The sequence below is a fragment of the Eublepharis macularius genome, chromosome 11, assembly GCF_028583425.1.
Source record: "Eublepharis macularius isolate TG4126 chromosome 11, MPM_Emac_v1.0, whole genome shotgun sequence".
NCBI lineage: Eukaryota > Metazoa > Chordata > Lepidosauria > Squamata > Eublepharidae > Eublepharis > Eublepharis macularius.
The window spans coordinates 62672758-62687928 of NC_072800.1; the positions used below are offsets into that span (position 1 = coordinate 62672758).

At 41.7% G+C, this 15171-nt stretch overlaps 1 protein-coding gene across 1 annotated transcript; it reads left to right on the forward strand.

Moving 5' to 3' along the window:
- The first annotated feature begins 428 nt into the window (after positions 1-428).
- On the forward strand, positions 429-7653 carry LRRD1 (leucine rich repeats and death domain containing 1). Its single transcript, XM_054990949.1, has 5 exons — positions 429-2444; positions 5687-5885; positions 6723-6884; positions 7207-7327; positions 7473-7653. The coding sequence occupies exons 1-5, from the start codon at positions 429-431 to the stop codon at positions 7651-7653; spliced, it is 2679 nt and encodes an 892-aa protein (XP_054846924.1).
- Positions 7654-15171: the final 7518 nt, after the last annotated feature.

A 15171-nucleotide genomic window follows, 5' to 3' on the forward strand; every position in this document is an offset into this window, starting at 1 on the left:
TGAGAAATGAGAGTGATGTGATGGAAATACGTTGCAGACAAGTAAAAATGGAGTAAGATCTTTAAGCAGGGCAGAATATAATCTTTTCAGACAAATATTTTGCCCTTTGGGATCCTTAATCAGGCATCTGAATCAATTTACTGATAACTACAAAGAAATTCAGTCAACATTTTAAAAAGATGCTAATACACTAGGTTTTTAAATATCAGTTGTTTAAAAAACCTGTTGTGATTAACTTGTGTTGTAAATGTTGTAGTTTATACTACTATAACTAATATTGAGTTTAGTTTATTAATAACTAAATCCACTACATACATATTTCATGCTATTTTTGTTGTTTGATTTTTGTTTTAAATTTTTTGAGAAAATACTGAAAAGTGCACAGTAGTACCTGTAAGCCTAATAACTGAAAAATTATTTTGGAAAATATGTCTATTGAAAAAGAAGAGGAACTGAACTCCAATTTAAATTCAAAGGGAGAGGAGGAAATCTCGCGCAGGATTACTGCAAGTCATGGAGCTGGTTCTAATGCTAACGAAATGGGGAAAGCCTCAGAAGTTCTTGAGATGGATACAAAACCAGATATATTACAATCAGATACAAGTTCTGGAATGGCAGAAACTTCATTAACCAGCAGATTGCAGGAACAAAAGCCAGGTGAATTCCTGAAGAATCTTCCAGAACTATCGGAAGTGACTCATGAAGTTTCTCAAAGAGATTCAGAAAAGGATACTTTGCACTCTCCAGAGAAACCTGAAATGTCACAAAAGATTCCAGTTATTTTTATGCCTGAAACAAAGGATATTGATCTCATGGCTTATATGTATGCTGAAGGATTAAGTGAAATCCCTTCAGATTTTTTAGAAGGGAGAGCCAGGAAAAGCTTACTACAATCTATTGAGAATGCTAGATCAGCTGAAAAAATATCAATGGATATGCTTTCTGAAATGATGCTGGATGACTTCACAGTTCAGTTAAATGCTAAAGGACTGAGGGAAATTCCTAAAGGAATTTTTGATATTAAAGGGTTAAAATATTTGCATTTAAACCACAATGAAATAAAAATCATTCCAAAAGCTATAGGTATGTTGACAAATCTTGACATACTATCTATGGAAGGAAATCAATTAACATCATTACCTCCTCAAATTTCCCTACTTGAAGATTTAAGAACACTAAACATCAGTCATAACCAGATATCACGTCTACCCAACGAATTTTCAAGGCTGAAAAATCTTAGGTGTCTTTTGATCAGTCATAATAATATTGAAGAGTTTCCTTCTTCATTGGGAAGACTTGTAGAACTGGAAATCTTAGATATCAGTGGGAACAAATTAACTTTGCCAGACAATATTATTAGCATGAAAAATCTGAATGTGCTTTGCTTGGAATCCAGTTGTATTTCAATATTCCCAAAGGTTCTGTGTTATCTTCCAAATCTGAGTAAACTCAGTTTGTCAAAAAATCAGATCAAAAGTTTACCAAAGGAGATTAAGGAGCTTAAAACATTAAAAGAACTTTCACTAAAGCACAATAAGCTTATATTTTTGCCTGTCCAGCTTTTTCAACTGATAAATTTAGAAAAGCTGAGCTTAAAAGATAACCAGTTGGAAAGTCTTTCAGATAAAGTAGAGAACTTACAAAACCTCTGCAATCTCAATCTTGCCAAAAATTTATTCCAAAGTATTCCAGATAATCTTTGCAGTTGTGCCAAGATGGAACGTCTGATCCTTAATGACAATCAGCTAAAAGAACTACCCAGTGATTTGCATAAGCTAAGATATCTCCGGGAAATTTGCATAAGCAGAAATAAACTTATCTATTTAGATGAACAAATAGCATTCTTTAAATTTCTCTCAATATTAGAAGTATCAGGAAATACATTACTGTACATTCCAGTTGAAATAAAAAGTTGTACAGAAATTACTAAAGTTGACATGAGTTACAACAAACTAGTTTTATTTCCAGTTGGACTGTGTGCATTGACTCTTCTTAGACATTTAAATCTGAGTGGAAATTATATTTATGAAATAACTACTGAAATTAAGTTCATTAAAATCCTGCAGTATCTAAATATCAGTAAGAACAAATTGCCCTCATTCTCCATACACCTGTGTACTCTTACCAACCTAAGCTACTTAGACCTAAGTAACAATGCAATAAGGAGTATCCCAACAAATGTGAAAAATATGAAGTCTCTTCGAGTTCTGCTCTTACACCATAACAAATTTGTTTTGTTTCCCAGCGAGTTATGTACTCTTATCCGGCTTAAGACTCTCGATCTTTCAGATAATAAAATAGAGTCCATACCTTCAGAAGTTTGTCAACTGCAAGAACTAAAAGATTTAAACTTGTCAAACAATTACCTTGTATCATTTCCAACTGAAATATGCCAACTTCCATCATTAGAAAAGCTAACATTGTGCCAAAACAACGGATTAAAGGTAAGATGCTACTTTTAGATTTATACAATTATCCTCCATATACCTTCACATCTAAAGACAAACATCCTGACTGACTCATCAATGCCCAGCCCAAACCCCTGGACCTAGAAACATGAAATTTGGGGAGAATGTTCCTTTTGTGATGTAGAAGCTCACTAAGAAGTGTTTTTAAGAAATTTACCCCCTAAGGGGTAAAATGTGTTTTCCCAAAGGGATACAGCTTCTGCATGTGGCTGACAGGCTACTGCCTACTTGCACCCCACTGACTGCCAGCTTGGGCACTAAATAAAAACACAAACCAAAAAATGTTACATACCCATAAGTATTATAACTGGATTTAAAGTAGTTAAATACCGTAGCAAAGCACAGGTATCAAGCTAGTTTATAAAAATATTTTAGTTCAAAACAAAATTGTCTTTATAACCAAGTTTGCATTTTAAAAAGCAGAAAAGTAATTTAAGTGGTTAAAATGCCATTACCATACCTTTCCTATTGTCAAATGTGAAACAGCTTCTCCCCCTATGTTCTGCTGTGGCAGCTTCACTCATCTGAACAGGGCATTCTTCAGATACCAGCCTGCAGTAGGGCAAAATCAACAGTTGCCCTCACATGTGCTTTCTCCGTGGTGGCCCCTGCCTTATCGACTGGCCTGCCTGAGGAGGTCAGGAAAGCCGCACCCTCCTGTCTTTCTGCAAACTATGCAAAACTGAATTATTTAGGAGGGCTTTTTACCCAGATTATAAAGCAGTGTAAGAAATCACTCAGATGCTTTGGTAGGGACAGGGATGATAGACTATGCTATTGGGTACTGTCTGCTGATGCAGATATGCTATTACTAGAGAGTTTCCACATTGCTAAACATGCCATGTTAACTAGTTACACTTTGTTTCAGAAAGATACAATTTCTGTCCTTGGCTTTATGCTTATTTCGAATTTTCTGCGACCATTCCCTGTTGTATCTGCTCACTGAATGTCCTAATGGTTGTTCATTATTATATTCTCCTCAGTGAACATCTTAACTGTTGCTTATATTATTTTATTTACACTGTGTAATCTGCCTTGGGTCTAACTGAGAAAGGTGGTCTATACATAAATAATAATATTAATAATAATAAATGAGAGGTCAAGGTGACTTAGAAAAGCAGGTATAAATCAAACCACACAAACACATTTAAAACATTTACAAATGTGCAGCCTGCAAAAATGCACACCATCTCCTTCACACAGTGTCTGAAACTGTGATCTTCCAAGAAAAATCATACCAAAACAGGCACTGGGAAAACACAGAAACAGGATTTTAAAAGGACAAAGTTATGTGGATGCTTCCAAAAACAGTGCTTCTGTAAGGAAGTCAAGGCAGAGCAAAACATATGAAATCTGTTACCAAATAGGTAAATTGTGAGTTGGGGGAATTAGTGTACAAGGAGAAGCAGTGAGAGGGGAAAACGAAGTGAGATTTCTCCACCAGTGTATATGAGGATCGTTCCTCTAGAGAACTCTTAATAAAAACAGGTGGATGTTCAACAAGAATGGTTTTTATTGAAGTGGTAGCAAAAGCAAACACACAGGAAATCACACAGAACATACACACAGAGCTAACTAGAACACAGGGAGGAAAATGGAGAGGAGTGCAGGGTCAGGTGATATTTACCAGTCTAGAAGATAGAGGATGTCCATGAAATAGCAGCTTGAGTGACCAGCTCTTTGCAGCAGGAAGAGTGAGGTTCAGACACGTGTCTGAGTGTGGGTGCAGGATCCAAGAACATGCACACACAGTTCTGACCAACGTGTAATGTACCCTGAGGCAGAACTGGGTGTCTCTGCCCCAAAACAATACCTTGATGCTTGGTCCAGAGGTGAAACAATAAAATTGGGAAAGACTGGCTAGCGCCTTCCTGGGAGGAACTAAAGGTGAGAAAAAGGATTGATGACCCACAATGGCTGGACAGGTGGGGCATATCAGATCCTTGAATAGCCCAGATTGGGAGAGTGGATGTGAATAATTTAGGAATTCCTGGAAAACTTTTTGGCTTAAGATCTTTGCACATCTCTGGGATGTGGGGCTGATAGTCAGTCTTGTCTATGACTCACATGCCAATAATTTTCCAACTTCTAGCCGGGAGTTGGCAAATGGTTCCTGTCTCACCAGGCAGCTTTTCTGTGTGTTTTAAAACACATGAGGAGAGCGGCTTATGATTAGAGATGGACACGAACAGCAATACGAACAAAAAAAAGCCACAAACAGCCCAATCTGCTGTTCGAGAACAAGCTGTTTGTGAGGCCCCATTCTAAATGAACAGGTGGTTGTTGCAAGCTTGGTTTGTTGCTGTTCGTCAAGCCAGAGAGTCTGGCACCTGCAATTAATTCCCTTGGCAACATAGGCAGGGATTGTCTGAACTCCTGCTGTTGCCCTGGAAACCCCAATCTAAGCCCAATTTAGCTTGATAGGCAGGTCTTCATTCCAAGTGTGGAGCTCCAAATTTGTTACAAGAGAGCAAAGACCATGAGGGAGGGGGGACTCCCAGCTCTGGATAGTTTTTGCAGACAGTAGAGAGGGAGAGACAGCTGCTGTTGGCATTTTGATAGAGAGACAGGGAGAGTGCATTGGAGCTTGAATTTTCTTTGTGTGTGGTGGGATAGGGATCTACCCCTTCAGGTTCCAGGGTTGTTGCCAGGCTCTGGGGCCAAGCGATTATTTACTATTGGTACCTTTCCTGCTGCCTGCTCAGGTAGGATTTCTGAGAGTGGTACAGTAGGGATCTTGACTAAACTTGGATGATGGCTGGAGGAGAGCCTGCTGGCCCCTACAAACAGCCAACCACAAACATGTTCTTGAACAGGGCCATGTTTGTGGATGGCAATGAACAACAAACATCATGTTCGTTTGTTTTTTTCTGTTTGTGCCCATCTCTACTTATGATCCAGTCATATTCATAAGCTTCCCTGTTAGCATGAGGGTCTGGGTCAACTGCTAACAGAAACAGACAATGATATTTCAAGAAAAGGGTTGCAGAAGATTAACTTAAAATTTCAGTTGGCAAAGAAATACAAAGTATTATTCCTCTGTAAAGAGGAAGTAAGTAATTAAAAAGCATTTTTCCTTCCCTTTCAATCCAGAAACAGCAGACATGTATGCTTTCTTGGATCAGTTACAAATACCGTAGGTTCAGGATCCACTGCTGGTTAAGTCTTGAGAGACATCTGTATAAGTACTGTAATAATTTTGTACTTTTTATCCTCAGTTAAACCAACTTTCAGAAAATATATCTGAGCTGAGTTCCCTGAAAGAACTTGATGTATCTCATAATGAACTACAGGAATTGCCAGAGGGATTAGGGGAGATTAAAACTTTGGTCACTTTAATAGCAAATGACAATCGTTTAATAAAGCTTCCCAAGAGTTTTTCTTCACTCCATAATTTACAGAACCTGAATCTGAGAGGTAAGGATTTAAAGGTCCAATGCTTGTGTCAATATGTATTACATATTACTATACTATAGTTAGTAATGCATTGATAGTATATACTAATGGAAAACACAGATAGGGTTACTTTCCAGTAAAAAAAACACATTAAGAAAAATTGTTTCTGGACTAAACTCTCTTTTTATGTATATGCTGTCAAGTCACGACTGACTTGTGGCGACCCCAACAAGAGGGCTTTCAAACCAAGTGAGATGCAGTGGTGGTTTGCCATTGCCTGTTTCTGCAGAGTCTTCATTGATGGCCTTCCATCCAAGTACCAACCCTGCTTAGCTTCCGAGATTTGATGAGACCAGGGCAATGCCATGTGGTTCTATCCATTTTTTCCACTGATACAGTTAAAAGATATTGGCCTATATCTTACCACCCCACTGAGCAAAGTTTGAAGACTTCTTTCGACAGAACAGCCATTTAAAGTGGAGTAGAGTTCTTAGGGTGGAGCAACTCCCTCCAATCTAAGGTAGGCTACCAATCAGTATATTTAAAGAGGAGGAAGATTCACTAGAAGGGAATATACTATTCCACTGGAGCTCTGCATTTCTTACCTCTCTCCTGCTCCCTTCTCCCTCTTGATGGCTCCACCTCTGCTTTCCTACCCTCCAACCTACTTTTCCGTACACCATATGCTATCTGGAGGTAGCCAGCCCTTAGCTATTAGATATCAGGAAGGTTGCAATGCACATTGCAAAACAACCAAAGAGGTTATCCATACAGCATATTTCTTTTGCAGGAGGGTTCAATTGCTTATTTGTGAACAAAGAGATATGGTAATACAATTATTTGTACTTATTTTGGCAGACAATCAGATGCTATCTCTGCCAAGTGATCTGCACTTTCTTCTGTCACTGAAAGATATAAATTTTGATGGAAATGCTCTGGTCAGACCTCCACTTGAAGTCTGTAAAGGAAAACAAATGCTCACTATTACACGCTACTTAGAAAGTGTGGACGAAAGAGATGGTAAGTTTAGAGTAAATTTCATTTGCTACTTTCATTTATTCTGACACTCCTATTTTTAATATATAATTTTCTGCTTGTCCTACCTGAGATCTGGAAAATCTTAGACATGGCAGCACTTCCTCAGCTATCTAACCTTGTTCTGTGATACATCAGCATATTCTCACAAATCCATGTATCAGTCATCTCTTACCAGGTTACTAATATTCCTCCAAGCTTTAAAGAGCTACAAATGCTTAGAATTATGTTTAAAGCTGAAAACACTTCACAGATTTTGTTACTGAAAATTACTTGTCCTGTAACATTTGCAATGTGTTTCCTCTAGAGAAGATCCTACAGAGTGTATTGAAGACAATTGCTAGCAATATAGCCTTTGAAAATTTTGAATTTTTTTGCCAAAAACTGCAACTTAATAATGCTGTATACAAATCTATTGAAAACAACAGGTTAGTGACACAAGGTATTTTGAAATTTTCATTTAGCTGCATTTTTAATATTTTGTGGTTTCCTTTGATATACCGCCTTTAGTTTGGAACAAAATCAATCTAAACCCATTGCTTTGGTCAAATATTTTCTCTGTTTTTCCATTAGGACTCTTACAATAGAAGAGAAAGTCACACAGGCACTGGACCACTGGAAAACTGCAAATGAAGCTTTGCCCCCCACTGTCATGACAGACCAGCTAATCAGAGTACTAACCATGACAGGCTTGTATTATCTGACCAGCAAAGTGAAAGCTTTAAAACTTTGTTCCAGACTAGTGAAGTTCTGAAGAGTGAATAAAACTTGCACTTTCAGTTCAATGGATTTGTTCCATAAATTGAGAAAAAGAATGCATAATTTTCTGAGTTTAATGAAGTGCTATTGCCTTCAATAAAAGCTACTGAAATCTGAATGTTTCTTAAAATGTTAATTTGTCTCTGATTTTGAGACTGAATGATGGTACATGGAATGTTTTTACCTGATTAGAATACATGACTACAGTGGGAAAGCTGGTTATTTGTGTACATTGCAAGAGGATTCTGAAGGATATTGCTTACAGCCTTGTTGTCTTTTGATAAACCCCTTATGCTCTCAAGTGTATTTATGAGTCCAGTTGCTGCTGAAGATACAGTTTGAAGGGAAATATCAATTGTGTGAATTCTTAGTTCTTTCCTTCCTGTTGTAAATCAGTCTCAAGCCGATTTTGACCTGGCTGGAGAGTGGCTATGGAAAGAAATCTATATTGGCAACAGGCATCGCCATACACACTGAACTAGACAGATTAAATAGATAACCTGCTTGAGCAGTTGGCCTACACAGGTTCTTCAAACCCTCGTCAGGAAGGACAATTCTGTGCCAAGATAAACAGGAATAAGTCAGAGTTTTAGTTAGGTATCAATATATCTAATCTCAATGTGGCCAGATCTGTGGATACTTAAAATCTGGAAACTGGAGCCATGAACTGACAAGAAATTACTTTCTCATGTGGTACCAAGTCAGAACTCATGTAGTATCAATCAATTCGCCTGATGGTTGCTGCTGGGTCTAACTCCTAATGAGTCCTCCCTTAAAGGCCAAAACAGCCCTGGAAAGTGCCTTGCCCCTCTCTCTGCCTTTTACTGACAGGAACCAAGGCTTCAACTGGCAATACTGGTGTGGTTCTGGGTTGCCAGCCTCCAGGTAGTGGCTGGAGATCTCCTGGAATTACAACTGGTCTCCAGGCAACAGAGAACAGTTCCCCTGGAAAAAAATGGCTACTTTGGGGGGTGGACTCTATGGAATTATGCCATGCCAAGGTCCTTTCCTTCCCTAAACCCCACTTTCTCCAGGTTTCATCCCCTAGATCTCCAGGAATTTCCCAACTTGGAGCTGGCAACCCTATGTGGTTGCCTAGCAATGGCCACTGTAGAGGGCAACTATTTCTTAAAGGTACAGTTGCTGCTTCTATTATTTTGAGTTTTTTAACCTCTCCTCCAAAGTATTCTGTGGGTTTTTTTAAAAAAAGATTTCAGACTCTTCTGCAAGTCTGGCGGTTTTTCAGATTTGTAGAAAGAGCTGTCTTGTCTTTCTATGGCTCCAGTCTCTGGATTTAAGTACCCACTGTTTTGTCCACATTGATAATTCAATATATTGAAAACAGGATCCTCAAAGGCTGACCAACAGAACAGGGATGGTTCGTCGTCGTTCTTCTGTGCAGCCCCACATTGGGACTGCGCAGGTGCAGGCCAGCCGTGGAGAGATTATCCTAGCTTTTAGAGTTGTCAAAGGGGACGTTCAGCTCCACGGCGCATGCGCGGTAGTGTTCCCGCCAAAAACGCAGCCGTTAGAGCGAGCGTCCCCGCCATTCCCTCAGTTCCTTTTTCGCCGCCGTCGAGAGAGGTTCTGCTCCTAGTTATTCTAGTACTTTCATTGTTCGTTCACTGCTCAGGATATTTTCTCCTTAACATCTAAAAGACTATATCTGGCCTCGCAATGTCCCAATCATTGCTCTTTAAGAAATGCCAGCGCTGCGGTACGAAAATGACCCAGTCGGACGGTCATGAGCTTTGCCTGTTCTGTCTGGGTGAAGGCCATGTTGTTGAGCGCTGTGCCATCTGCCAATCCTTCATGCCGAAGGCGAGAAATGATAGAAAGGCCAGATTGAGGGCTTCCCTGTGGGAGTCGAATCTCCTCCCTCCCAAGCCGTCGGTGGGACAGGCTAGTAAGAAGTCTCGCTCAGTTGTTCCTTCAAGCCCGTCTCTGGCCGTTCGGCAATCCTCGGATCCAGTCCGGCCGAATCCGGCTGACCTTTCCGTTCCGAGAGATCCCTCGGGTTCTGAGCCCGCATCGGGTGAGCCTGTGATTCTGGCGAAGCCATCGGAGGCTGCTAGGGCTGCTTTGGAGCCCCCGCCTAAAAAGGCCAAATCTAAGTCGAAGCATCGGAAACATGCTGCCTCTACGGCCACTCTTAGCCGGGGTTGTTCATCCCCCGCGCCTGTTGTCATTGAAGAGGAGGCTGAAGAATTCCTCTGTACTCCGTCTCCTCCCCGCACTCCACCCCCTGTCGGCATGGATGAGTATGTGGCCATGCCTAGCCTCTCGCAACTGTACATGGCTTTTGAGCATTCCTTGCCTTCCGCTTCCGCTCCGCCTGAGTTGCTTGTTCCGTCTCAGCCTTCGGTTCCGTCCAAGGATCCTCACCGTTCCGCACCGATGCAGTGGCCTTCGCAGGCGCCTCCCGCTCCTCTTCCGCCATGGCAACCTGTTCCTGGCGTCGGGAACCTGGCGACATGGCAAGACTTCATCTCTTGGGTACAGTCGTCAGCAGCCCTCCTTCAGCGCGGCACTCCTCCGAGCTCTTTGGTTCTGACTCATCTGGCCATGCCTGCCTACCCTTTGATGGTGCCTCCGTATCTTTCCACCTCGCGGGGGTTGTCTCATCCCCCGGCCACGCATCCGACCTATTCATCGGTTCTGACCATGCCGCCTACCTCGGATCCGTTGCCTCCGCCTCTGGAGTTTTCGGTTCCGATGACGAGGAAGGTCTCGCATCTCTGTCGGATTTTTCTTCTGATTTAGCCTCTGATCCGTCCCTGGAGGAATCCTTGGGGGAAACTCGCTCCTCTTCCCCTAATGAGGACTATAGAATGTTTGCGGAGCAGATGGTCCGCATGGCGAATGCCTTGGAGATCAACATCTCGACTTCCACTAACAAGCTGAAGAGTAAGATCTTGGAGGCCCTGTATTCCAGCTCCCCAGCCTCGGTGGTGTTTCCTCCAGTGGAGGATTTGATGGATAACGTGCATTCCTTGTGGCAAACCCCGTCTTCGGTTCCGGCAACTGCACGGAAGGTTGACCGATACTACCGGCTCAAACAAGACGACTGTCCCTTCCTCTTCAGCCACCCCAAGCCTTCCTCTCTGGTGGCCGAGGAAGTACACTCTCGGTTCCGAGGCGGTTCCCTGTCAGTTTCGGCCGATCGAGAAGGCTGCAAGCTTGATACCTTCGGCCGCAAGGTCTACTCTTCGGCATCCCTTAACTTCCGCATAGCTCATTTTCAAGCTATCATGGGCTTGTATAATCTGTTCCTATGGAAGCGGCTGTCTTCCTACCTTCCTGATTTGCCCAAGGACTGTCGCCCTCTGGTCAAAGTGTTACAAGCGGAAGCCTTTAAGCTGGCCAAGCAGCAGATGACCGCTGGGAAGGATGCTGCTGATTGCTCTGTCCGTTCCATGGCCTCTTCCGTGGTTCTCAGACGGCACGCTTGGTTGCGTTCCACTGCTCTACCCCTTGATAAACGAGCGAAAATCGAGGACTTCCCCTTCGAAGGTACCCTCCTGTTTTCTGAGAAAACGGATGACTCCCTTTCCCAGATGAGGAAAAATCATCAAACTGCTAAGTCCCTGGGAGTGATTGCGTCCCAGCAACCTTACATTCCGAGTGTTAGCTTTGCTCCTCCTGTTATGGCTGCAATTACCTCTGGGTAATTGGCCACTACTGGAACTGTAGCTGGCGTGACATTGTTCAGAGCACGAAAATCTACTACTAGCCTGTAAGTTCCATCCTTTTTCTTTACTGGCCAAATGGGTGAATTGTTAATGCTCTTCATTTGAACTAGAACTCCTTGATTTACTAGAGATTCTATAATCTCTGCAACTGGCTCCTCTGCCTCTTTGGGAAAAGGGTATTGCCTCTGTGGCTTCGGTCCTTTCCCACTATTAACACCTTTGCATCTATTTTCCCACACTCATTTCTGTTTTTGATTCCCAGCTGAGGGAATTCTTTTATCCATTCCTCTTTCCCTTGAGGTTTTACTTCCTGAGGTTCTTTTAAAGCACTTGTTTTCTGTACTGAATAAACAGGAAGAGAGACGTCTCCCCCATCAGGCATCTGCCACAGGCAATCATTGGACAAATCTACCACCAACTGGTGTTCTTTTAAAAATGGGTTCCCAATGATTCCACATTCCTGATTGTTGGCCACACAAAATTCTATCTCAGTTTGCAAAGATCCTATCTGAATGGGACAAAGATTCATTATTTTAGCAGAAGAATCATGTCCTGCAAATCCAGTCAGCTGTATTTGGTTTACTTCTTTTGCTGACAAACTTTCAGGTACATGTTCAGGGCTTAAAATGTTGACCGACGCTCCCGTATCCAGTAGGATAGAAAGAGGCTGTTTCTCCCCCTTCCCCAGTCTTGCCTCCAAAATGGGTCTTCCCCAACGATCATATGTCAAATCTACAATTCGTTTGGGGTACTCCTGGAGAGGGCCCCCCTATTGCTGCTTAGAGGTAGAAGGGATAGAATCCTTGGGCATAGAAGAAAGAGCACTCTTACCTTTCAGAACTCTCGCACATGCTTGCGGTGCTGCCTGGTTCTGTGCCAATGCACGAGCTGCATCCTCTTGCTGTTTTATTATTTCAGCCAAACCTTTAATCAATTCAGTAGTGGGTTTCCTGTCCCATTTCTCTCTCGGTTCTCCAGCTTCCATCAATTTTTCCCATATCCCAGATCTAATTCCTTCATTCCAATCCCGTCTAGGTGGTCTTGGAGGGCATTCCCAATTCTGCACCCCTGAATCCTCTTGGTATCTCCTAGGTGGTGTATTTCTTCCCCCTCTAGGACTAACCCATGCGGTGTTAGGTCTGAAGTTACTTCCTGATGTATTTGTGTAATTGTTTCGAGGTGAACTAGTCCTGAAATTACGTTGTTGTGCGTCTGGTGCACGGTTCCAAGGTCCATTGTTAGAGAAAGTTACATTATGCAAGACCCCATGTTTGTCTTTTCCCTTTTTGTTTTCTGCCTTTCTGCTTTCCCTAAACAAGTTTCCTGCATTTTTGATTCTTTCCAGGAGCTCTGGATAAGTCATGGGTCCAACAACAATTGGTCCTAAAATCATTTTTGTTTGAACATTCAAGCCATCTACCAATTCCCGTTTGAATTCGACCGTATTAAAGTCAGCTTGACCTTGGGGTAAGCGGACGAGGTCGCTAGCAATTCCCAAAATTTCCTTACGTTGAATGTATATCTCGGGTGATTCATCTGGTTTTTGTTCCTCCTGGTAATATGCCTTTGAAATGCTTCTGCCAGGCATTAATGCTTTTACACAGCTGGCAAGAAATCCTCCAAAACTTTGAACTCCATTAGTTGCATGAAGATCAATAGTTGCCCAAGTCTCCGGGTCTGAGGACTGTCTAGCAATTTGTTTTATGTCCTCTAGGGCAAACTCTGGGTGACGATTGGCCTCAAAAAGCCATGGCAAAACTGTTTCAGCATTTAAAGGGCCAAACTTCTTTGCTGCTGCTTGTAATTCATTAAATTTCATTGGGGCTACCTCGTCTATTTGATCAAATGTGGCTTGGCCACCATTCCGCCGTGTGCGGACTGATCTTCTGATTACAGGCTCTACTGGGTATGGAACTTCAGCATCACAATCTTCTCCCATCTCTTCTAGCATTGCTTGTGTGTTTTCATCACAAATACTTTGAACTACTTCCCAGACTTCTTCCTCACAATCTACACGATTCGGGTCACATTCAGGGAATGAATCAAACCCTTCTACAACTGCAGAAATCAATCCCCTTTTTGCTGCTAAAGCGTTTTTCAGTTTCTGCATATGTTCCCGACATTTCTTATGCTCCTGTCCTTCCATAGGTGGCTTGTATCCTGTGATCACACGAATTGCCGCTTGAGTTTCTGCTATTTTATTCGTTAAGGCAGATACTCTTTTTCCTGCTTGTTCTGCCGCTTCCCTCCAGATTTGGCAGTCTGTCTCCTTTTGCCTTAAGGCTGCGGAGTTCTGTAAATTTTGAGCCACTCTATCAAGATATTGGGCTTTGCTTAAATCCTGTTTGTCTTTCAAATCCTCAATTTGATTCTCTTGATCATTTATTTTAGCTTTACACTCTTGAAGTTTATTGTTTTGCTCTTGAAGAGTTAACCACAGTGTCCATACTCCAAATTTATCTAACTGCTTTTTGCTTTTGGTCAAGCTTTTCAGTTCCTTAAAGGTTAAGCTTGCAGCATCCAAAGGATTATCTCCCTGGAACATTTCGGGTTTCAGAATGTCAACTTTCCCTTTTCTCTCTACCCATTTCTGCAGCGGATCTTTTACATTTCTGTCTTTCTTCCTTCTCCAGATAGACACTTTAGCTTTCTGTGACTCTGGTTCAACGGATGTCTTATTCCCCATGTTGCTCTAATGGTTAAATTTCTACCGTTACACAATTGTTTGCTCTCTTTTCCCCTGGGTTTCTCCGTCAGTTCAAAGACATGCACGCTTTCTCCACCAATTCTGTTAGCTTTGCTCCTATAGCCAACAGTTTACTATGCGAGAGGGGGGGGGGGTCTTTAACATGTCTCCAACCGAATCAGAGTTTCCCAAATGAGAAGAGAGCAAGGATACAACACAGACCTGGACATAAATTTCAGTAAGTTTTATTTGAATCATTCTGCATAGGTTACATAGACTCTAAGTATCATGATACAGCATGGTCTTAGCATTGCAATAGCTTGATCATCAATACAGCAAGGACAAGACATAGTGAATCATCTTACCAATCCTGGAGATGTCCCAGAGATTCTCGTTGATGGAAAGAATGGGTGAGCACCTTACCTGACCTGCAAGGAAAAGGAGAGAGCCAGCAAGGAGGTGTTCCTTCCTTTCTCTCCTCCTAGCTTCTTAGACTCCATGGTTTTCTTGCTCATTTTTATACTGTTTTGGCTCACATCAACCCATTCAAATTCACCAATGAGATTCCTCAGAGTCATTCCTGGCATTGGAAATCACCTAAAAATTGCAGCATTTGCAGATTTTGCGCTGAGATCGTGACATCTGTAAACGGTCAGGTTACTCTGATCCCTTAGTATTTGCTATCATTACTCATATGAATATCATGTATCAGCGAAAATCCTCTAGATCTTAGCTTATTGCCATGTCTCCATTCAAAGTTCATTTAGACTCCATTTTGTTTGGTTCAGTATATCTTTGGTTCCTTATGATTGAGGCTTATGTGATTGATATATGCATGGTGATTGCTGAGTTATTTCATGTAGAGATATAGTGAGATTGATTGAGCTGTGAATATATGGATATATGCATGCATGTGTATATGTTTTCCAGTAATGCAATCATGCAATTAGTGTCAGCGTGATGTTACAGCCAAGACAGTGTCTCTAAGTGTCTCTGAATGATTTGAGCTGAGTCTGAAATCGGTCAGTCAGTGATTCTTTTCCTAAAACCAAAAGCTCTTTAAAAAAATCTCTCTTGCTGTGGATTTTCCTCATGTTCCTTTCTTTTATTGTGTTCCCATGATTGTTAGTGTGTG

Coding starts and splice junctions, on each gene's coding strand:
- LRRD1 (XM_054990949.1), top strand. CDS start 429: ATGTCTATTGAAAAAGAAGAGGAACTGAACTCCAATTTAAATTCAAAG. Junction 2,445..5,686: donor GCCAAAACAACGGATTAAAG/GTAAGATGCTAC, acceptor TTTTATCCTCAG/TTAAACCAACTTTCAGAAAA. Junction 5,886..6,722: donor ACAGAACCTGAATCTGAGAG/GTAAGGATTTAA, acceptor TTATTTTGGCAG/ACAATCAGATGCTATCTCTG.